Source organism: Sphaerodactylus townsendi, linkage group LG17 (assembly GCF_021028975.2).
Source record: "Sphaerodactylus townsendi isolate TG3544 linkage group LG17, MPM_Stown_v2.3, whole genome shotgun sequence".
In the NCBI taxonomy this organism is placed as follows: Eukaryota; Metazoa; Chordata; class Lepidosauria; order Squamata; family Sphaerodactylidae; genus Sphaerodactylus; species Sphaerodactylus townsendi.
This window is the reverse complement of record NC_059441.1, coordinates 8,149,665-8,173,478: the sequence shown is the minus strand read 5'-3', so window position 1 is coordinate 8,173,478 and position 23,814 is coordinate 8,149,665. Positions and strand designations below refer to the sequence as shown.

The following is a 23,814-nucleotide window of genomic DNA, read 5'->3' as shown; positions in this document are numbered from 1 at the left end:
TCTGGTCTGATCCAGCAGGCTGCTCTTATTCTTAAGGCCCTGCTTCCCACCTCCTCCTGCCTGTGAGCTCCCCAAAGGCACCTGGTGGGCCACTGCGGACTCTGGTCTGATCCAGCAGGCTAGTTCTTATGTTCTTAAGGCCCCTGTTTTTCCACCTCCCGCCTGTGAGCCCTCCCAAAGGCACCTGGTGGGCCACTGCGAGTAGCAGTGCAGTGCTGGACTAGATGGACCTCCTGGTCTGATCCAGGCTGCTCTTACATATGTTCTAAGGCCCTTTGCTTCCACCGCCTCGTGAGCTCCCAAAGGCACCTGGTGGGCCACTGCGAGTAGCAGAGTGCTGGACTAGATGGACTCTGGTCTGATCCAGCAGGCTAGTTCTTATGTTCTTAAGGCCCTTGCTTCCACCTCCTGCCTGTGAGCTCCCAAAGGCACCTGGTGGGCCACTGCGAGTAGCAGAGTGCTGGACTAGATGGACTCTGGTCTGATCCAGCAGGCTAGTTCTTATGTTCTTATGTTATTCCAACCCCTGCACCACCCCGGCTCTCGAAACTGCCCACTGGAAAGATCCCCGGCAGCAACCAAGAGCAGTATTAAGCAGCAGCGAAACCAATTTCTCAAGAGCTCATAATCGGAACAATTTGCACGATCATAAAATCAGCCGGGACCATCCGCGCAGACTGCGACGCGGCTGCTGACGACACAAGGACCTCCTTTTCTCAATAGGCAGTAACTGTCTCTTTGTCGTACATTTTGCAAAAAAATATATTGTTTGATTTTTTCCCCCCCACCGCAATAATTTTGCAGTAGGAAATCTCGCCAGCTCCCTGAAGGTGACCAAGTTAAACACAGAACACAAAGGGAGGATGCCGATCTGTTTGCCGCCTGCTCTTGCCAGCAATTTCCTTGCTGTTGCCAGTTGGCGGGTGCATTAGAGATGTCGTTGACGTTCCATCCGTTTAGCTGTCCTGAGGGAAGCCTTTGAAATGCAGTCAGGATTGGAAAATTACGGCCCACGAACTTGATGCCGAGCCTCCTGACTACAGGAGATGTCTTACTTTAACCAGAACCGATTCAGCTTCCGGCTTGCCTTCTCGCAAGGGTATGTCGGTGCCAAGTGTTCCTCTGGCACGCGTGCAGATTGCATTAGCTGAAAACGAGCTGTGAGATCCCAGCAGCACCATTGCCAGATCCAGTGGCTGATCTGTTCTAGTAGCCTGTTTTACTTGATGGGAGAGCAGCAGTGGTGTCGTGGTTAAGAGCAGGGGCGCTCTAATCTGGAGAAGTGGGTTTGATTCCCTGCTCTGCCACTCGAGCTGTGGAGGCTTATCTGGGGAACCAGATTAGCTTGTGCACTCCAACGCACGCCAGCTGGGTGACCTTGGGCTAGTCACGGTTTATTTATTTATTTATTTATTTAGTATAGGGTTTTTTATACCGCCCTACCCCCGAAGGGCACTAAGCAAGTGATGAACAAACTTATAAATCGTGATATACAACAACCCTCTTTAAATACATTAAAATAGTTTAAAACGCAGCAATCAGGTAAAACAATGTCTGCAATAACTCCTCATTAAAAACCTCCTCCAGTGAAGGGGAAAAATCTGGTCTCCACTTAGATTTTGAGGGACCCTAAAAGATAAAGAGGGGAGGAGGAGGGAGACAGGGGGGCACCTGTGTATCAGCGACTGGACACCTTAAAAGCCCGGGCGGAACAACCTCAGCCTTTACAGGTCCTCTTCTGCAAGTGAACTCACCAAGATCCCGCAGGGCCCGGACAGCTGGAGGAAGAGTGTTCCACCAGGCAGGGGCCAGGACTGTAAAGGCCCTAGCCCGCGTGGAGGCCAGCCGCATCATTGAGGGGCCAGGGACTAGCAGCAGATTGGTTCTTCGGAGCTCTCTCAGCCCCACCCACCTCACAGGGTGTTTGTTGTGGGGGGTGGGGAAGGGAATGGAGATTGTAAGCCCCTTTGAGTGAACTGGTCTGTTTCCCTTGTGAAGCCAACTAGGGGTGGTCCCAAAGCAGTGGGTTACCCTCCCAGATACTAGTCCAACACGTTTAACCACTATTCCGCACTGCCTCTCCAGTTGCGGATTTCAGCTAAATAGAATTCTTCTGCAGCTTTTGCTGAACTTGCAGCAGTAATTTATCCCCAATGGCCAAAGGCCCTTACTGTGTTAGAGAAAAACTGAAAACGCAGAAGAATGATAAGAAATAACAACGGCAAAAATAACCCTCCCGCATAAGACGAGTCACGGCGGATTTCGCTGTGCAGAACGACGCTGATTTCTATTGCTTCTGATACTTTGGCCTCGTTACGTTCACGCGGCGCTTCCCGTAAAGCGAGGCCAGGCAGCTTGGCTTCAAAACCCATCCGGGGACTCGGAGCTGCCCTTAAACCGCTTCTGGAGTCTCTCTCCCTCTGCCTGTCTCCACAGACCTCCGCGCAGCAAGCGTTGATGGGGACCATCAACACCAGCATGCACGCCGTTCAGCAGGCGCAAGCGGATCTCACGGAGGTAGACAGCCTCCCGCCTCTCGGGAATGACATGGTAAGGCTCTTGGGGGGACGGGGGGATGGTCGCAGGAGAAATGTCCACCATTCGGAGCGAGTCGTTTGGGTTTCGTATTGTGGCAGCTTCATTCCCTTTCCTTGTATCCGGCTGCCTCTGTGCAATTTCCCCATGTTTTGGAAGAATCCGTCGGAGTAATCCGTCTCAGCGGTATGCAAATGAATGCTCATCCCCTAATTTTAGTTTTAAAGACTTGAGCTGAACGCAAAGGGATATCAAAGCTCCCGACGAGGGCGCCCAAAGGTGACCTAACTACATTTCGGCTTATCTTTTTAGTGTATTTTACGTTACGCGTTTTTGTCTTGTGTTTCAAGAGACCTGGAACTCCGTGAGGAAAAAAGGCAGGTAGTCAACATTTTAAATAAATAAAGATCTTCCCTCCTCTTTTGCAGGCATCCAGGGTTTGGGTGCAGAACAAAGTGGACGAGTCAAAGCACGAAATCCACTCTCAGGTCGACGCCATCACGGCCGGAACGGCCTCCGTTGTGAACCTGACAGCAGGTAAATGGCTGGCTGATGACACTGCCGGCTTGTTCCTGGCTGTTGGGCCGGCTCTGCAAAGAGGTGCGTGGAGACGGAGGCCCCAGGCGGCGAATTGTGGGGGCAGCAGCTACGGCTGCCTCGCCCCATTATCATCACTGTCGCCCCCGCTGCCTTGCTCCACTGCCCAGAAGCGTGAATGCTCCGTGCTCCGTCCCTCCTCCTGTCCCTGGCACTTTTAAACACAGTGAAGTCAGCCCCGAGTCCCCAGGAGGGCTTCCTGAATCAGGGTCTCCTGTTTTTATTTGTTTGTCTATTTAATACATTTTATTAACTCCCTTTCCACCGTGCAGGACTCAGGGCAGCTTACGATACAAATAAAACTACGATGATAAAAGATGCATCGAGCAGCAGTGGCGTAGTGGCTAAGCAGGTGCACTCTTATCTGGAGGAACCGGGTTTGATTCCCAGCTCTGCCGCCTGAACTGTGGAGGCTTATCTGGTGAATTCAGATTAGCCTGTGCACTCCCACACACGCCAGCTGGGTGACCTTGGGCTAGTCACAGTTCTTCAAGAGCTCTCTCAGCCCCACCCACCTCACAGGGTGTTTGTTGTGAGGGGGGAAGTGCAAGGAGATTGGAAGCCCCTTTGAGTCTCCTGCAGGAGAGAAAGGGGGGATATAAATCCAAACTCTTCTTCTTCTTCTTCTTCATCGAAGGTCGTGATTTTAAAACCTCCAATTAGGACTGCCAATTTTTTTAAAAAAGACTAAATATAGCTAAATGCATTCCTAAATGAACCTGTTTTCAGTGGGTTCCAAAAGCCTGGAAGAAAGAGGACCGGGGGGGCACTTCCCTGGGTTCTATAATTGCGGGGTTGCTGCTAAAAAGACCCTCACTCATACGCCCACCAGGTGAGCTTTTCTGATTGGTGCAGCCTTTCCCTGCAATCTTAATTCCCAGGCAGATCCATACTGATTCACCCCGTGTTGCTCAGGTCTTTGCTGGTCTTCCAAGAGAGCAGTGTTGCTTGGCTGTAAGCAGCAGTGGTGTAGGAGGTTAAGAGATCGTGTATCTAATCTGGAGGAACCGGGTTTGATTCCCAGCTCTGCCGCCTGAGCTGTGGAGGCTTATCTGGGGAATTCAGATTAGCCTGTGCACTCCCACACACGCCAGCTGGGTGACCTTGGGCTAGTCATAGTTTCTCGGAGCTCTCTCAGCCCCACCTACCTCACAGGGTGTTTGTTGTGAGGGGGGAAGGGCAAGGAGATTGTAAGCCCCTTTGAGTCTTCTACAGGAGAGAAAGGGGGGATATAAATCCAAACTCTCCTCCTCCTCCTCCTCCTCCTCCTCCTCCTCTTCTCCTCCTCCTCCTCTTCTCCTCCTCCTCCTCCTCCTGCTCTTCTTCTTCTTCTTCTTCTTCTTCTTCTTCTTCTTCTTCTTCTTCTTCTTCTTCTTCTTCTTCTTCTTCTTCCTTTCCTGTTTACTCATTTACTGGGAGTATTTAGAACCCTGACTTTCCCCTAGATGGGCTAAAGGCAGATAACACAGGGAGCGTCAAGGAGGTTAAGAGCTCATGTATCTAATCTGGAGGAACCGGGTTTGATTCCCAGCTCTGCCGCCTGAGCTGTTGAGGCTTATCTGGGGAATTCAGATTAGCCTGTGCACTCCCACACACGCCAGCTGGGTGACCTTGGGCTAGTCCCAGTTCTTCTGAGCTCTCTGGGCCCCACCCACCTCACAGGGTGTTTGTTGTGAGGGGGGAAAGAAAAGGAGATTGTAAGCCCCTTTGAGTCTCCTGCAGGAGAGAAAGGGGGGATATAAATCCAAACTCCTCCTCCTCCTCCTCCTCTTCTTCTTCTTCTTCTTCCTCTTCTTCTTCTTCTTCTTCTTTTTCTTCTTCTTCTAAATAACTTCTAAGCAGCATCCTGTAGACCACAGGTGTCAAGCTCACGGCCCTCCAGATGTTATGGACTACAGTTCCCATCCTGGCTGGGGATGATGGGAACTGTAGTCCATAACATCTGGAGGGCTGCGAGTTTGACACCTATGATGTAGACGATCATCTACCCCACTATTCAGAACACCAGACGGCCATCAGCCATTGCAGCAGTTGAAACCAGTTTCCCCCAGTAGCAGAGCCACCTCTGGGAAGCAGTTGCGTGCAGTTGGGGCCACGGCTTGAAGCCCTGTGTTCTGGAAGCACTGTAAGCACATGAGAACCTTTTTGGCTTGGCAGGCGACCCCGTGGACACGGACTACACGGCGGTGGGATGCGCCATCACCACCATCTCTTCCAACCTCACCGAGATGTCCAAAGGGGTGAAACTTCTGGCCGCCCTGATGGACGACGAAGTCGGCAGCGGAGAGGACCTGCTGAAAGCCGCCCGGACCCTGGCAGGGGCCGTTTCGGACCTGCTGAAAGCGGTGGAGCCGACCTCGGGGGAGGTGAGGCCGGAGGACAGTTCGTGAGTGGGATGGTGGGAAGAGCTTTGGCCATTTGGGTCTTGACATTCGGAGCAGCATGAGCGGAAAATTACAACAAAACTGCAGAGCCCTCAGTGCTCCATAGTGTGGCGGATGGCTTGGAGAGCACGCCAGGTCGCTAGTTCGATTCCCGCGTCTGTCCTTCGGCCACAAGATGGCCTTGGGCAGGGGTCTGCAACCTGCAGCTCTCCAGATGTTCATGGACTACAATTCCCATCACCCCTGCCACCATGGCCAATTCCCATCAGTCCATGAACATCTGGAGAGCCGCAGGTTGCAGACCCCTGGCCTTGGGCAATATCTCCTTGGGTTGATCCTAAACTCTGTTTTCTGGGGAGTGTGGGACTGGTGGAGCATGATTATTTTAATTTTTTAAACGCTATGCTCATCCTTAGTCCTTCATCTGCCAAGTGGAGAAACATAATCCCCGTGGCGTTGTCTAAAAATTATAGGAAGGTCACATTTGTGCAGCATTTTGAACACCGCAAGGGCCGTCCAAATGTATTATTTGGAGGGCCCTTCCCCATCCACAAGATGCTCCATCCCCTACTGGAGTACATCAGGAACATTCTTTGCCCTGATGCTCAGTTGCTTCTTGGTTTAGGACCAAATAAATGCTGATGCACGTCTCAGATTAATCCACCCTTTATTAGTGGCGAGGAAAATTTCTAACCCTACTGTTGCCATACGTTTTCTTCTTGGAGATTACAATTCTCATACAACACGTATGGTAGCTCTATACCTGACAACCGTTTTAAAGTGCTAATTTATTCCCATTTTATTACTTTTAACTGTATTTTAAAAATATATCTATCTATACATATTATACCAGTACACTAAACCAAATTGGTTCACTATTATTTGGCACAGAATCAAATTTTAAATATCAAATATGATATATAAAACAAACGTAGAACTTCTTATAAAAGATAGGTGTCTTCTCCAATATGTCTAATATTCGGCATGGTAGGATACCTATTGCTGTATTGTTTTGCTTTTAACTTGCTAAACAGATCTATTTTTATTGCAATTTTATTTCAGATTGTATTTTTACATTGATGTGTAAGGGTATTTACTGTCATTTGCTCTGGCTATTTCCTTAAAAAAAAAATCTGAAGTGATCTGAATCCCTCGAAGTCAACCGTCAAGTTATGTGGACTATTTCCTTGCTACTGAACTGTACTTGAGACTGCAGAATGTGTCTGTGTAAATCCTGATCTATCTATGCCTATTTAAGGTTAATAAAGATAAAGGTTTAGGACCAACCCTTAGGATCAGCTCAGTTTGGATCCGTTGTTTACTCTGCTCTGTCCGTGCAGTCGAGGGGACGGTGGACGTTCTGACGTGGGCGGGCGAACGTGGTCTTGGATGCTTTCGTATCCTCTAAACAGCAAACTCCCCTTAACGTCATTCCCCATGTCTCTTTGGTCCTCTCCAGCCTCGGCAAACCGTCTTGACCGCAGCGGGGAGCATCGGGCAAGCCAGTGGGGAACTCCTCCGGCAAATTGGAGAGAACGAAACTGACGAGCGGTTCCAGGTGAGGGCAGCCGCCTCTCTGATAACCGGGGCCTGATTGGAAGGGAGTCTACACACTCTTGTTTATGAAGACTCACCTGGAGCTCCCTGTACCTTCTTTTGCTTCACCAAATACCTTCTCTGTTGCGTCGATTTTGGAACTTGATCCTCCTTGTTCTGAGATTGTAAATGCCTTACATAGGTGTCAGACTTACGACCCTCCAGATGTTATGGACTACAGTTCCCGTCATCCCCTGGCAGGGGATTATGGGAACTGTAGTCCATAACATCTGGAGGGCCGCGAGATTGACACCTGTGCTAGCAGACCAGGTGCTCGGGAGCAGCAGCAGCAGAAGCCCCTTGCTTTCACCTCCTGCCTGTGAGCTCCCAAAGGCACCTGGTGGGCCACTGCGAGTAGCAGAGTGCTGGACTAGATGGACTCTAATCTGATCCAGCTGGCTCTTTCTTACGTGCTTATGGTGGGCTGGATTTGCTTTTGGAGTTGCTAGCTGTGTTTAGGATCCAGAACGGATGTTGCCTCTCTGTTAGGCAAGCTCGAAAAGCTGGAGGGCTTTTCACTCCCCTTCCAGAAAAATCAGCACCTGTGGCACACCTCGCTCCATCCTCTCATTGGGATTATGCTGGCGCCACCGAAATCCCAGCTGGCACATTTCAGTCAGGGATCCCCCAACCTATTGCCCACTACAGAGAACCAGTGTGGTGTAGCGGTTAAGAGCAGGTGCGTTCTAATCTGGAGAACCGGGTTTGATTCCCCAGTCTGCCACTTGAGCTGTGGAGGCTTATCTGGTGAATCAGATGTGTTTCCGCACTCCTGCATTCCTGCTGGGTGACCTTGGGCTAGTCACAGTTCTCTCTGGACTCTCTCAGGCCCACCTGCCTCACAGGGTGTTTGTTGTGGAGGGGGGGAGGAGGAGGAGGAGGAGGAGTTTGGATTCATATTCCCCCTTTCTCTCCTGTAAAAAGACTCCTCTTCTTCTCCTTCTCCTCCTTCTTCTCCTTTTCCTTCTTCTCCTCCTTCTTCTTCTCCTCCTCCTCCTTCTTCTTCTCCTCCTCCTCCTCTTCTTCTTCTCCTCCTCCTCCTCCTCCTCCTCCTCCTCCTTCTCCTTCTCCTCCTCCTCCTCCTCCTCCTCCTTCTCCTTCTCCTTCTTCTCCTCCTCCTTCTCCTTCTCTTTCTTTTTCTCCTTCTCCTTCTGCTTCTGCTTCTTCTCCTTCTGCTCCTTCTCCTCTTTCTCCTCCTCCTCCTCCTCTTCTCCTTCTCCTTCTTCTTCCAGAAAGTGTGGGGACCCCCTGATTTAGGTAATGTGAGTTTTGCCAGATAACATGAAAAGGCAATGCCCACACTGCTTTGTTGCTTTGTCTGGGTAGCAGCCCTATTTCAGCAAGACGCCACCCAAGCGCCGAATTCCCACCCCTGAGTGCTTCGCCACTTCACTCGGCCATAGCGGCGCAGCGCATTTCACAGCCGGCCCGGCCGCTTCTCTCCCTCTCCCCAGGACGTGCTGATGAGTCTTGCCAAAGCCGTGGCCAACGCGGCAGCCATGCTGGTGCTGAAAGCCAAGAACGTGGCTCAGGTGGCCGAGGACATGGTTCTGCAGAACAGGGTGATCGCTGCCGCCACCCAGTGCGCTCTGTCCACCTCTCAGCTGGTCGCCTGCGCAAAGGTACGGTGGCTTGGGTGCGGGCGTTCTCCGGCATTCACCAGTAGCCGCTCGTCATACGAGATGCGGGGATTACTGGGGGAAACGAGGCCCGCTTCTGGGAGTATCTGCATTTTGAAAGGGGCAGCTGTTCGCGTTGTTTAAAGCGTCAGGCCACTCTGTGCCGTCAGGACCCCCCCGTCTCTCTGAGCGCTTCTGTGCCACCCAAAGTTAAATATATATATTAAGTTAAACAAACAAACAAACAAACAAATAAAAAAGATGTCCTCATAGATCTGTGGTGGCGAACCTTTGGCACTCCAGATGTTATGGACTACAATTCCCATCAGCCCCTGCCAGGCCGCTGGGCCGGAAATTGGCGATGCTGTGGCAGGGGCTGATGGGAATTGTAGTCCATAACATCTGGAGTGCCAAAGTTTTGCCACCACTGTCATAGATGTTGGCATCCAGTAGCAGCGACGCCTTCCTGGCAGTTCTGGGAGCTGTATTTTCACAAGGAGGTAGACCAATTGGAACAGCTACAAATCCTCATGTAGAGAAAGGGCTGTGGTTCATTGGATGGAGCAGGGGTCTGCAGCCTGCGGCTCTCCAGATGTCCATGGACTACAATTCCCATCAGCCACTGCCAGCATGGCCGATGGGAATTGTAGTCCATGAACATCTGGAGAGCTGCGGGCTGCAGACCCCTGGGATAGAGGCCCCGTTCGGTCTGCAGAAGGTTCCAAACTCCACCCTTCATATTTCCTAATCAAAGAATCTGGCAGGGAACGGCGTCAAAGATTTCTGCCTGAGTCCTGGATTACTGCTTCCAGTCAGAGCAGGCCAGTGGTGGGATCCAAAAATTTTAGTAGCAGGTTCCCCAAGCGGTGAAATTTGGGATTCAAACAGTGGCGTAGCGCCAGTGGGGCTGGGCGGGGCACGACGGGGGCGTGGCCGGGCATTCCGGGGGCGGGGCATTAATAATTTCTCTGTTACTGTAAAAAACTCTTACTGTAAAAAAAAGTTCCTAATTTCCAGCTGGTATCTTTCTGTCCATAATTTAAACTCATGATAGCAAGTCCTATCGTCTGCTGCCAATAGAAACAACCATTTCTCCTCTGATTGACTGCCTGTCAAATACTTAATACTTTCAAATACTTAATTTTGTTTCTAGAAATCAAAAGAAGGAGACTTTCCTTAAACATGGAACTTTACCGTATTTCTAAAACATGTTTTTAAAACAGCCCAACAGGGAGAATTATCCCGTTTTCTACCTTCGCTCACCAGCCACATAGGAAACAACAGGACTTTACGATTTTTTTGGACCCTAATGGAATTTCTAGCGGAAGCGGACCCAATTAGTCACCTCTCGGCACACGGATAATTAGTAACCCACTCTCGGGAAATGGTGGGAACCTGCTGGATCCCACCTCTGGAGCAGGCAATACCGACCCTGCCGGAACCGGGGGATCTGACGCAGCTTCACGTGTTAATTCCTGCTGGAGCAAATGACTGGGACGTGGTCGGACACGTCTCTTCATACCCCCGGGGGGGCTGCCAGGTGGAAGCGATCGCAGCGCCGCGTGTCGTTGCATGACCTTCCGTGTCTCAGCGCGGGTGGTCAGCCCACCATCAGCTCCCGGTGTGTCAGGGCAGCTGATAGAAGCGGAAACCGGTGGTGGACCCGCTCCGTTAGGGAGAACTTCGCGTCGCGAGCAGCCTGCCAGGCGATACGGGCTGACAGGCTGCTCAAACAGGTCAGCTGGCGCCGCCAGCGTGGTCACGCAGGCCCACAGGCTGACCTCCACCAGCCTGCAGCGTCACGCCCGCGGTTTGCCAGCGGAGGGGATCGCCATCACGGCCTTCACGGTGACCAGGCCACGGACACCATCATGTGCGTCACCGAGAGCATCTTCAGCTCCATGGGGGATGCTGGTAAGCGGCTTGAATTTCACGGAGATGGGGAAGGGTTGCGGGTCTCCCTGTATATGTCAACATTGGCCTACACTGCAGGCTTGTTATGCGGATATGACTAACACTGCAAACACGAAGCGTTATTTAAATCAGGGGTCCCCGGTGAAGTGCCGACGGCCACGAAAGCCATTCCTTGCACCCACCGAGTGTTTTTAGAAAGTGGGTGGGGCCAGGTGAGAATTTTGCCCAGCAGGGTTTCTGATTGGTCACTGGAGATCCGATTGGCTGTGCAGATTCAAATAACATTTCAGCGGCGGCACCACAGTGTTGGTTTTGACTCTCTCTCGCTCCTCTTCCCCGGTGCATTTTTTAAAAATTATCCCTCTTCTGCTTTGCACTGGGACGTCTTCTGTGTGTCTGGGTGTGACTCCGCCTCCTGCAGGAGCCATCCTGGGACTGGCTCCGCCTCCCATGGTGGCCATTTTGTGGTTGTACCCACTACACCATAGGTGCCATACTCGTGGCCTTCCAGATATTATAGACTACAGTTCCCATCATCCCCTGCCAGCATGATGCTGGCAGGGGATGATGGGAGCTGTAGTCCATAACATCTGGAGGGCAGCATGAGGTTATTTACCTATTACCTACATGAATGAACGATTCCAAGGATGCCTTCAGGCTCCAAAATGTTGGGGAGCCCTGATTTCAGTCGCAATATATTCTTGGAAGCTCTGAGTACTTTTAAGAGGGAGTACTCTGAGGGACAGCTCTTGAGTACTTTTAAGAGAGAGATTCTGTGTACAAAAAAGTAAACTTTGCACAAACCGTACACAGGTTTGCAGTGTACGAATATCCCAGGCGGCATACAAATAATACAGATAAATGAAGTAGTGTTTTGTAATATTTGGGTGGTAAAAGTGTCGATGAGGCAGGCAATCTTTTGAGACAAGCATGCCAAGTATTGTGTACCCTTGAAACTGCTCCGTTCTCAACCCAATATCGTTGATGCCATCTGGGGTGGAGGGTTTATTAGCATCTTCAAGAATGGTTCTTTCAGCCAGAGAAGTGGTGGTGAGCCTGCAACCTATGCCAGCGTGGTGTAGTGGTTAAGAACAGGTGCACTCTAATCTGGAGAACCGGGTTTGATTCTCCACTCTGCCACTTGAGCTATGGAGGCTTATCTGGTGAACCAGATGTGTTTCCGCACTCCCAACAGATGCCAGATGGGTGACCTTGAGCTAGTCACAGTTCTTTGGAGCTCTCTCAGCCCCACCTACCTCACAAGGTGTTTGTTGAGGGGGAGGGAAAGGAGATTGTAAAACCCTTTGAGTCTCCTTACAGGAGAGAAAGGGGGGATATAAATCCAACTCTCTCTCCTTCCTTCCTTCCTTCCTTCCTTCCTTCCTTCCTTCCTTCCTTCCTTCCTTCCTTCCTTCCTTCCTTCCTTCCTCCTCCTTCCTTCCTTCCTTCCTTCCTTCCTTCCTCCTCCTTCCTTCCTTCCTTCCTTCCTTCCATCCTTCCTTCCTTCCTTCCTTCCTTCCTTCCTTCCTTCCTTCCTTCCTTCCTTCCTTCCTTCCGCTTCCTTCAGTCCGACCCCAAATAGAAATGCTCCTTTGAGGCACTCGATATCCAAAACTGCTCTGTCAGAGCCGGTTGAGTGCACTTTCTGGGGTCAGTGAGGGAGGAAGAACACAGATCAATATTATTATTGCATACATAACAACACAGCACAAGTGTCTGGAATTCATCTCTGAATATCGAGTCCTTCCCAAGGACCTGGGATATTAGAGGTATTTCTAAGTAGAATATGTGCAGTTCCTAGAAGAGTGGTGCTGCTTTCTGCAGCAGGTGGACTGATAATGTTCTGTCCAAGTCCAGGCTTTCGAGATGTTTTTCAAGATTTCTTGTGGTTCCTCCTAGAGCACGAATACTGAGTGGGATTATTGTTGTTCTTTTTTTAAGCCACAATCGTTCAACTTCAATTTGTAGGTCCTTGTATTTTGTGATCTTTTCCAGCTCTTTGTCCTCTACCCTGCTGTCAACTGGCACAGCAACATCTGTGATCCAAACATGTTTTTTCTCTACCACTGTTATGTCTGGTGTGTTGTGTGCCAGGTGTCTGTCTGTCTGTATTCTAAAGTCCCAGAGTATTTTTGCTTCTTCTTCTTCTTCTTCTTCTTCTTCTTCTTCTTCTTCTTCTTCTTCTTCTTCTTCTTCTTCTTCTTCTTCTTCTTCTTCTTCTTCTTCTTCTTCTTCTTCTTATTATTATTATTATTATTATTATTATTATTATTATTATTATTATTATTATATTATTATTATTATTATTATATTATTATATTAATAATTATATTATATTATATTAATAATATATTAATAATAATAATAATAATTAAATTTATAAATATAATAATAAATAAATATTCATTTATATAAATATAATAAATATAATATTATATTATATTAAAATAAATATTAAAATAAAAATAAAAATAAATAAATAAATATAAAAATAAAAATAATATTATATTATATTATATTAATATTATTATAATAAATATAATAATTAATTAATAAATAAATATTATTATTATTATTATTAATTAAATTTATAAATATAATAATAAATAAATATTTATTTATATAAATATAGTAAATATAATAAATATAATATAATATTAAAATAAATATTAAAATGGAAATAAATAAATAAATATAAATAAATATAAAAATAAATATAATATTATATTATATTAATATTATTATAATAAATATAATAAATTATTATTATTATTATTAATAATAATAATAATAATAATAATAATAATAATAATAATAATAATAATAATAATAATAATAATAATAATAATAATAATAATAATAATAATAATAATAATAATAATAATTTGATAAAACTCTGGGCGGTGTACAGCAAAACCACAACTATATACCTGAAAGATATATATAGGAGAGATAAAAAGCAGGTTTTTTAACTCACTCCTGTTGTGCTGAAATGGTGCGTGAGAGCCAGGGTTCTCATACCGAGACCCATGTCCGGATCTGGGCAGGTGGAAGCATGCAACGAGGCTAGGATGCAGAGGAAATCGACATGGAGAATTCAAAGCTCCACTACAGCTCTTGTGAAGCTGCTGGCCGATTCGACAGCCCGGATGGTTGAAGCGGCAAAGGTACCTCCTGGCCGGGCAGAAAGCAGTTAGGGGATTATATCAAATCGACTTCCTTCATGAAGGAAACATTTGCCAGACCACTTGGAAACAGACGGAGTTCAGTCAACTTTCAGCAAGAAAGTTTTTTGGAGTCCAGTTGCGTTAGGAAATGCAGATTGCCCTGCTTCCTTTCTTTTATTTCGATGCTTCCTCTTCTCATTAATAAATTTCAAATTGGAGCCTCCATTTCTGATTGAGCTCTATCCGTGTTGACACAAAGCACTTCAGTGCATTCTGAATATTGACTTGTTGCCAGTACGCACACCGGATGGGGAACTGACGCATCTCTCGGCTCTCCCAGCTCGTTCTGACTTCTCTTTTGTTGTGGTTGGCTTTGCCAGGGGGCTGCAGCCCACCCAGAAAACGAAGATCAGCAGCAGAGGCTCCGGGAAGCAGCGGAAGGCTTGCGGGTGGCCACCAACGCCGCCGCTCAGAACGCCATTAAGAAGAAAATCATCAACAGATTAGAGGTGAGAAGATCATGTCTGTCTGTCTGTTTCCTCCTCTGTCTGTCTAGTGCAGGGGTCTTCAAACTATGGCCCTCCAGATGTTCATAGACTACAATTCCCATGAGTCCTACCACTTGGCCATGCTGGCAGGGGGCTGATGGGAATTGTATGGTCTATGAAGCGTCTGGACGTCTGAGCAACCATAGTTGAAGACCCTGAACTATGTTCCAGTGACACCCTGTGGCCGGCCATTTCTTACGGTGCCTTGCTATCCCTGTGCAACCAATCCAGCTGAGTGGATGGGTACTCTTAGAACAGGGGTCTTCAAACTATGGCCCTCCAGATGTTCGTGGACTACAATTCCCATCAGCCCCTGCCAGCAAGGCTAAGTGGCAGGGCTGATGGGAATCATGGATTCATGTTTATCTGAGAACCAACTGGTTGAAGACCCCTGTCTTAGAAGAAGAAGAAGAAAGAAGAAGAGGAGGAGGAGTTTGGATTTATATCCCCCCTTTCTCTCCTGTAAGGAGACTCAAAGGGGCTGACAATCACCTCTCCCTTCCTCTCCCCACAACAGACACCTTAAAGTGAGGTGGGTGGGGCTGAGAGAGCTCCAAAGAACTGGGACTAGCCCAAGGTCACCCAGCTGGCATGTGTTGGAATGCACAGGCCAATCTGGTTCACCAGATAAGCCTCCACAGCTCAAGTGGCAGAGCGGGGAATCAAACCTGGTTCTCCAGATTAGAGTGCACCTGCTCTCAACCACTACGCCACGCTGGCTCTTAAGGGTTACCTTCAGACTCTGTGGTTCAAGGAATGGTCTGCGGAGAGCTGGAAAGCAAGATATACGCCCCAGCTCTCCTGCAGCGTCTCAAGGGCTCAGTGAGTGCCAGAACTTGCTTCAGAGCCTCTGTTGATGACTTTTGGCCGCTGGGGCCCAGGCACCAGACATCAGGCCGTGCCTCCTCGATCTCAGCCCCCACTCCCACTCCGAGACTCTCTGGTCGATTCCGCACTTGCGTTATCGACCTACTTTCGAGCTGCGTTCGACCTAAGTGCTCCGCACAACCACTGGGATCGACGTGATTTTGTACCAGCTTCGCCCCATGTAGCGGTCCAATTTCTGACTCCCAGTTGGGAGGCGACTACTTTTCAGGGAGCGACTTCGAACTCAGCTTCGTCGCGGAGTAATGTCTGGTGCTTCCCGGAGTCCCCATTCAGCCAATCACAGCTGAGTGTTTCGGGCATCGCACAGCTGGCCAAATCAAAAAAAGCGCCACCTTCCGTCCCTCCATTCCTGTAGCAGTTTTTTTTATAGCGTGTGGGGATAGGCCGGAACATGGCCGTAGAACAGTAGCCAATCGGAGCTGGAGGCGGCAAAGAGGCACAGGGGATAATTCCGATCCCCACGCCCTCGAGCTGGGATGCAGGCGCTGGTTGCAGTGGGGAACAACAATGGCTTTAACCTAGGTTAGTACCCTTCTCAGGGAACTGGAGTCCGAGGAACCTATTTTACTCATGTCTTGGAGCCCTCTGAGGTCTTTACTTCTGTGCTCTTTTCCCAGGTTGCGCATAAAGCGCGGCGGCGGCTGCCACTCAGACGATCGCCGCCTCTCAAAACGCGGCCATTTCAAACAAGAACACGGCCTCTCACCAGCAGCTAGTCCAGAGCTGCAAGGTAGGTGGAAGGATCCTCGCGGGGGGGGGGAGCCGCCACCTGGGCTGAGAAGGGGGCTGTGCTTCAGGGGGTTAGCAGGATCTGCTGGATGACCCTGAGCATGTGCAGAGAGCATTTCCCTAGCTTCCCGATGCTAACACCACGGAGGGTGGGGCAGCGAGATTTAAATTCCAGCAGCCCCTTAGTCAGCAGCCAGATTCCCAAGGGATGGGCTTTCTTTGGTCAGAAAAGAGCAGGAGAAGAAGGGAAGGGGAAGGGATATAACTCCAGAATTAAGAAGGGCAGACGAAGCAGTCGAAGGGAGAAAGGAGTTGTATTGCTACGCAGGGACACCAGTAGTCCATGAACCTCTGGAGAGCTGCAGGTTGCAGACTTCTGGACTAAGATGGACTCTGGTCTAATTCAGCAGGCTCTTTCTTACGTTCTTACGTTCTTATGGGTCTTGGTCCATTACTACAGCAAGGTGGGGCTTAGGGAAAAGCTGCTCTCCCCAAATCTGGTTGCAAGCAGGATTCTCCACGAAGCACAATCCGGGCTGCTTCTTCCAATATGTTGCAAGGCGGAAATAATGAGATAATATTTTTGTGTGAGTGTGTGCAGAAGAGAGCCGTTCTTTCTCTGCAAGAGGCCGGCCCTTCATTCCAGACGAATGGCTCATGGCAGAATTGCAGCTGTGGGGGGGGGAGAATCCAAAGCCCGCTGGGTCCATATTTATAATCTCAGGGCTTAATGTGTTGGCAACGCAAGACAGGCTGTGCGTTCTCTGTGGTCCCCTCGGTGCTCGGAGAGCAATGCAAATCCAAACAAATCCGGGGAATGAGCACAGATCGCCCTCCGAGGGTTGTCGTTGGGGTTTTTTTTGTTTGCGACGGAGCAAATGAGCAGCTGGAAGCGAATCTTTGGGACGGGATTGATTATCTGCAGAGCTATGACTGCACAGATGAACAATGCGCTTCATGCTGGCCCCAATCCAGCTTGTGTTCATCGGCTCCCTAGTGTTACACTGGTGTAGCGTGCTCCTGTGTTGGGGGAAGAAGGCACGTCCCTGCTTGTCTGCCGCTAGCTTCTTCACGCGCGCTCGTAGAAATGTTGGCGCTTTGGGGAAAAGAAGAAAAGTTAGAGATACGCAATAAGCTGTTTTTCAAGAAGAAGGAGAAGGAGAAGAGTTGGATTTATATCCCCCCGCCCCCTTTCTCTCCTGTAAGGAGACTCAAAGGGGCTTGCAAACTCCTTTCCCTTCAAGGCCATAGATCAGCAGTTATCAACCTGTGGGTCGCGACCCTTTGGGAGGTCGAACGACCCTTTCACACGGGTCGCCTAAGACCATCGGAAAACACATATTTCCGATGGTCTTGTCTGTCTGTCTGTCTGTCTGTCTGTCTGTCTGTCTGTCTGTCTGTCTGTCTGTCTGTCTGTCTGTCTGTCTGTCATCTATTGATTGATTGATTGATTGATTGATTGATGGATTGATGGATTGATGGATTGATGGATTGATTTGGGTGCTGTGTGGTTTCCAGGCTGGATTGATTGATTGATTGATTGATTGATTGATTGATTGATTGATTGATTGATTGGTTAGGTTTCTATACCGCCCTCTCCCGGAGGGCTCAGGGCGGTGAACAACATGTAAAATAGATCACATATATCAGACTAAAATCCATTAAATATCGGTTAATACAGGCTCTAAAATAAAACCTACCCCATTAAAATGCAGCATTATTATTAAAATCAACATAAAAGATGGCACCTACTATCAATTCCCTTAAAACCAGAGGGAAGGGGCGGCAGGATCCACTTGATGTTATAGAAGGGGGGAACCGACACACAAATAATTTTATGGTTGGGGGTCCCCACAACATGAGGAACTGTATTAAAGGGTCAGGAAGGTTGAGAACCACTGCCGTAGATGTACAATTCTATCTTTTTATCTCCATTTAATTAATTTTAAAATCGCCTCTCCCTCTCCATTGGTGAACTCTCTGGAACGTTTGCCTTTGAAATGTTTTAGCTCAATCCTTGCAAGCAGGTCATTTCCGGCTGTCTGCGTTTCGCCTGCTCGAGTGTCGTTCTCCACGTGTTGCATCCTTTCCTCACCCTCCTTTCCCACAGAACGTTGCAGATCACATCCCCCAGCTGGTCCAGGGCGTGAGGGGGAGCCAAGCCCAGGCTGAGGATCTCAGCGCGCAGCTCGCCTTGATAAACTCCAGCCAGAATTTCCTCCAGGTATGAGGGGCTTTGGGGCATCTGGAGACACTTTCCGGCTCTGTGTGTTCGTTCTTCCAGATCAGCTCGGAAGAAAACAAGACCACATCCCCCAAATTTCCTTCCTCATAAATGCTGGGGGAGTTGGCAGGGGCGGGGCTTTGCTGGGGAAGGGGGGCTGTGGAATTTGAAGAACACAAGAGAAACATCTGGATGGGTTGGGGGGCCTGCTTGAATACCAGGAAGCTGCTGTTTACCGAGTCAGACCCTTGGTCCGTCAAAGTCCAAGATGGCTACCAATCTTGATCCTCTTTGAGATTGCAAATGCCTTAGCAGTCCAGGTGCTCGGGAGGAACAGCTGCAGAAGGCCGTTGCTTTCACATCCTGCAGGTGAGCTCCCAAAGGCACCTGGTGGGCCACTGCGAGTAGCAGAGAGCTGGACTAGATGGACTCTGGTCTGATCCAGCTGGCTTGTTCTTATGTTCTTAAAGTCAATATTGTCTACTCAAACCAACAGCTGTTCTCTAGACGCAGGGGTGGCCAACCTATGGCGCTCCAGATGTTCATGGACTACAATTCCCATCAGCCCCTGCCAGCATGGGAACTGTAGTCCACGAACACCTGGAGCACCATAGGTTGGCCACCCCTGCAGAGGCTCTGGTAAAGTTCTTTTGCATAATTTACTGCCATATCCTTTAACTGGAGATGCCGGGGACTTAGGTACTTCCTGCACGCCGAACAGACGTTCTACCACTGAGCCGTGGCCCCTCCCTCCTTTATTTCCTGTTATATTTTAAGGGCAACTCAGTTTCTCGTGGGATGCAGGAGCTTTTCAGATAACGTACAGCTGAAATGTGGTGTCTGGAATGGGCCATCGTCACCTGGGCGGCTTCCTATGTTAGCCAGTCTTGGCTTTCTGGGCTTGTAGCTGCACACAAACTCAGCCGACGAGCCCGTGAGGCAGCCAAGTGAAGCAAACCTTTATTGGCATAGACAGCAGTACAACAATAATAAAAAATGGATTAAAAAGCATATACAATACAGGATATACATGTTAGGACGAAGGAAATCTACCGGCGTTTAGTAATTTCCAGGAGAAAGTCTGCCACTATCATACAGAGAGAAGGATCAGGGTTGTCCAACAAGTAGTGCAATCTAATTAAATCGGGGAGATGGGGTAAATGTAAAGGAGTGAGATTCACATGCTTGGATCTGATTTCCTTGAATCTGAGACAGTGTAGTAATTGGTGGGCCAGAGATTCAACTGAGCCATCGTTACATGGGCACAATCTTTTAGCCTTTTCTTGCTTATTAAATCTGCCATGTAACAAGGCAGAAGGCATAACCTAAAACCTGGCGAGCATTATGGCTCTCCTTTGAGCAGGGTTTATTAAGCAATACAGGTAGTGTGCCAAGTGGCCCCATTCAAATGGGAGAGAAAAATACAGGGGGAAGGCAGCCAAGGCGTACAATAACGCCGTCTTGTTTTCTTGCGTCTCCTTCAATAGCCGGGAAGCAAAATGGTGGCATCGGCTAAGGCAGCCGTCCCAACCGTGGCGGATCAGGCGGCCGCCATGCAGCTGAGCCAATGTGCCAAGAACTTGGCCACCAGCCTAGCGGAACTGAGGACAGCCTCCCAGAAGGTGAGCGGACCTAGCGGAAGGCCAACCGTGTCTTTGCTGCAAAGTGGAGCAACCTTGTAGTGGCCGTTGGAGAGTATCAGAGCGGTACTTGGTTTGAACTGTTTTGAAGGTGTTATGTTTACATTGCGAGGGATGCGCGTCACACCAGTGGTTGTGTGGCTGCTTGGGACGCAATGGCCGGAAGGGTGAAGCGGCGCCACTTAAAAATCTGGTTTTGAGACGATGCGCAGTTTCCGTCTGCCAATTTCTATAGGTTCATTCCAGAGGTGGGATCCAGCAGGTTCTCACAGGTTCCCGAGAGTAGGTTACTCATTATTTGTGTTCTGAGAGGGGGTTACTAATGGGTGGTTTTGCCACGTGATTTTTGCCTTAGTTGCGCCCCTCCTCTCAGCAGTAGCACGCAGAACTTGAAGCAGTCTAGCAGGAGGTGCACCGGTGTGCGTGGCAGCCTAAACCTCGCGTGCGTCGTTTCCCGCCCAAGCCCAGGACCGGTATGGCTGCGTCCTTGCCACAGCCCGCCCAAGGAAATGCCCGCCCGTCGTGCCCGTAGCCCCATTGGTGCTACACCACAGTTTGAATCCCACCACCATGGGAACCTGTTACTAAAAATTTTGGACCCCACCACTGGTTCTTTCCCATGTGGTTCCTCATTTTTACAACCCAAATGCGTGATGTTGGAGAGATTTTATGTGATGGCCGTCGGCCCTGTTTCTTTTCGTGAAGGCGCACGAGGCGTGTGGCCCCATGGAAATAGACTCAGCCCTGAACACGGTCCAGACACTCAAAAACGAACTTCAAGATGCAAAGATGGCCGCTATCGATGGACAGCTGAAACCACTCCCAGGGGAAACGGTAAAAAGGAGGGTTGGGGGGGGGGAGCGTTCGAATCGATGGGGCCTGGTTGGACTCTGCTTAGAAGAGACTCCAGAAGTGGAACCCCTTGTGGTGTTCCGACTGGCCTAGACTGTCTTGAACCTACCCTCTGCTGTATCAGATCTCTTGGTCCGACTAGCTCAGAGTTATCTCCTCTGACTGATGCTGGCTGTGTTAGGTCCTGGCAGTGGCGTATCTGCCTAGGGACAAGGGGTACCCCTTGTCCCCGGGCGCCACTCTTCTGGTCACGTGGGGGGCGCAAAATCGGCCCCCCACGTGACCAGGAAGTCCTGCTGTTTCATTGTTTTCGTGTGCCTCGACTCGCCCGAGGCACGTAAAAAACAACGAGGCAGCAGAACTTCCTGCTGCCTCCAAGCGCCCTCGACCTCACCCTGGACTTTCCCCCCCCTTCCTTCCCCTTTGGCTGGGCTTTCAGCCGGCAGCCTGCAGTCTGTTCTGACCTTCCCTCCGGGTCCTGGCCTCGGAGACTTTCTTTTATAAGCACTGAGGCCGGGGGTGGGGCTTCAGGAGCAGGAAGCCCCACCTCCCTGCTCCCAAGCCCCACCCCTGGGAACCCAGCTGGCAGAAGTCTGTCAGGGGGAGGTGGGCACCCTAGACCAGGGTAGGAACCTCGCGGCTCTCAGATGTTCAGGAACTACAATTCCCATCAGCCCCTACCAGCATGGCCAATTGGCCATGCTGACAGAACTGATGGGGTGTAGTTCCTGAACATCTGGAAAACCGCAGGATTCTGCCCTTGTCCAGGGTGACAGGGGCGGGGTCGAGGGCAGTGGGGTGTGAGCCTGGGGCATCAGGGGGCGGACCTAGGGGCAGAGCTTGGGGGGTGTCCTGGAGACAATTTGTCTCCGGGCGCCATTTACCCCTGGTACGCTTCTGGGTCCTGGCAGAGGAAGAAGCATGAAAATGTGCGTAGATCTTCCTTATCCTCATTTGGGGCCTGCATTATAGGCAGTGTATGTAAATATGCACTCTGGCAGCGTTCCAGAGCAGACCACATGACCGGACAGTCGTTGCCCTTCTCCGTCCGCACCCTTGAACCGATCTGAAATTGTTTGGGGGTGGATGTTGTAGCCTGGGAGGCCCCTCTGCCTTCGCCACACAAGCTGCGCTAAATACCAGGACCCTCAGGGTTACCTTTCTCGGTCAGCCCCCTTCCACCCCCGGGGGGGGTTCATGTCGCCCCTCTCTCTGCATTAATGACCCCAGATACGCCGTGCAGTTTCCCAGCAGGGCTCGACGAATACCTATTTTAATGCCACAAGTGTCTTTGCCTTCATCCTGTTGCAAAATATCACTTAGGGCAGCTTACGAGTAATCCAGAGCTCAAAAAGAGCACATTAATACACGTAAAAAGGAGAAAACGGCTGTGGGGAAGCCGTCAAAAGGCAGCGGCCATCTGGCCGTTCGCCGTTCGGACGCTGCTGACGTTCCGTCTCTTAAGCGGGCAAGATATCAGCAGCTGTCGAGCGGGTGTTGGGTGGGCCGCCCGCCTGGCCTTCGCTGAGTCTTCCTCTCTTTCACTCAGCTGGAGAAGTGTGCGCAGGACTTGGGGATCACCTCCAAAGCCGTCGGCTCGTCCATGGCCCAGCTGCTCACCTGCGCGGCCCAAGGCAACGAACATTACACAGGTACTAACAGAGCGGGGCTCAGAGGGCCGGTGGCAGCGTGGTGTTGTGGTTAAGAGCAGGTGCATTCTAATCTGGAGAACCGGGGTTGATTCCCCGCTCTGCCGCTTGAGCTGTGGAGGCTTATCTGGGGAACCAGATTGGCCTGTGCACTCCAACACATGCCGGCTGGGTGACCTTGGGCTAGTCACCGTTCTTCGGAGCTCTCTCAGCCACAACCACCTCACAGGGTGTTTGTTACGGGGGGAAGGGAAAGCAGACTGTCAGCCCCTTTGAGTCTCCTTACAGGAGAGGAAGGGGGGGATATAAATCCAAATTATTATTCTTTGTCGCCTGTGACGGCTGCATCAGATGTGGCCCGCTGTGCGCTTTCCTTGCTCCGACTGTGGCAGAGAAGAGCCGTCCGTCTGGTGCTTTCGCTGTGCTGCCTTCCTGCCTTCCTTCCTCTCGCTGCTGACCAGATGGGAGGCCCTTCATGGGCAACAAACCTCTGAAGAATAGCTTCTTTGCTTTGCAGGCTGGAGCGTTAGAGGGGTGTCGGTCAGCCAGCCTCGTCATTGCATTCAACCCTGCCAGCCTTTTGTGTCCCTCTGTCGCAAACGAACTGAAAGGAACACTCTTGTCTTTTCTTGCGCAGTTCTTCAGTTTGGAATGTGGGGCTTAGAGCAGTGGGGGCGAACCTATGGCACGGGTGCCAGAGGTGGCACTCAGAGCCCTCTCTGTAGGCACGCATGCGCAAACAGAGTGTCCCCCCACACATCTAGGCTGGCCTGGGCCACTGGGCTCGATTATTAGCATTAAACCTAAGACCTAGTTTTGGGGAAGCAGTATAGGTAACCCCGTTAAGCGCTGTTAAACCCCACTGATTTTCATGCGAAGAACTAAAGCGCCAATCCTTTACCTGGGAGTAAGCTTGGTTGCTGGCAATGGGGCTTGCTTCTGAGTAAACCCTCCTAGGGTCGTGATTCGCCCGTTGGAAGAGTTGCACGGTTGCTTCAAAGTAATGCCACCGACTACCACCAAGCTTACTTCCGAGTAACACACGCCTTGAAGCAAACCGTTTTTTCTAAACTAAAACCTCAGTATTCAGGTTAAATTGCTGTGTTGGCACTTTGCGATAAATAAGTGGGTTTTGGGTTGCGATTTGGGCACTCGGTCTCGAAAAGGTTCGCTATCACTGGCTTAGAGCATCTCATAGAAAAGGGGACGGGGAGAAAGACGTTGGCTGCATGCAGTGGTTAGAGCAGGGGTCTGCAACCTGTGGCTCTCCAGATGTTCATGGACTACAATTCCCATCAGCCCCTGCCAGCATGGCCAATTGGCTGGTGGGATTTGTAGTCCATGAACATCTGGAGCGCCACATGTTGCAGGCTCCTGGGTTAGAGCATTGGATTAGGACTGAGCACCTATCCCCTCTGTGTCATGAAGCTGGGTGACCTTGGGACACTCACTCCGACTCAGCGTAGCTTACC

General features: G+C 49.9%; 1 protein-coding gene across 1 annotated transcript in view; it reads left to right on the top strand.

The window, feature by feature from the left end:
• The window catches only part of TLN2 (talin 2), a 118,248-nt gene that overhangs the window by 29,467 nt on the left and 64,967 nt on the right, over positions 1 to 23,814 (top strand). Inside the window, 16 exon segments of the mRNA XM_048519708.1 lie at positions 2,437 to 2,550; positions 2,964 to 3,072; positions 5,290 to 5,498; positions 6,976 to 7,074; positions 8,567 to 8,734; positions 10,328 to 10,498; positions 10,543 to 10,723; positions 11,067 to 11,098; positions 13,716 to 13,748; positions 13,750 to 13,812; positions 14,193 to 14,334; positions 15,866 to 15,978; positions 18,088 to 18,201; positions 19,689 to 19,823; positions 20,547 to 20,675; positions 22,243 to 22,345. Coding sequence (XP_048375665.1) covers positions 2,437 to 2,550; positions 2,964 to 3,072; positions 5,290 to 5,498; positions 6,976 to 7,074; positions 8,567 to 8,734; positions 10,328 to 10,498; positions 10,543 to 10,723; positions 11,067 to 11,098; positions 13,716 to 13,748; positions 13,750 to 13,812; positions 14,193 to 14,334; positions 15,866 to 15,978; positions 18,088 to 18,201; positions 19,689 to 19,823; positions 20,547 to 20,675; positions 22,243 to 22,345 — 1,915 coding nt within the window.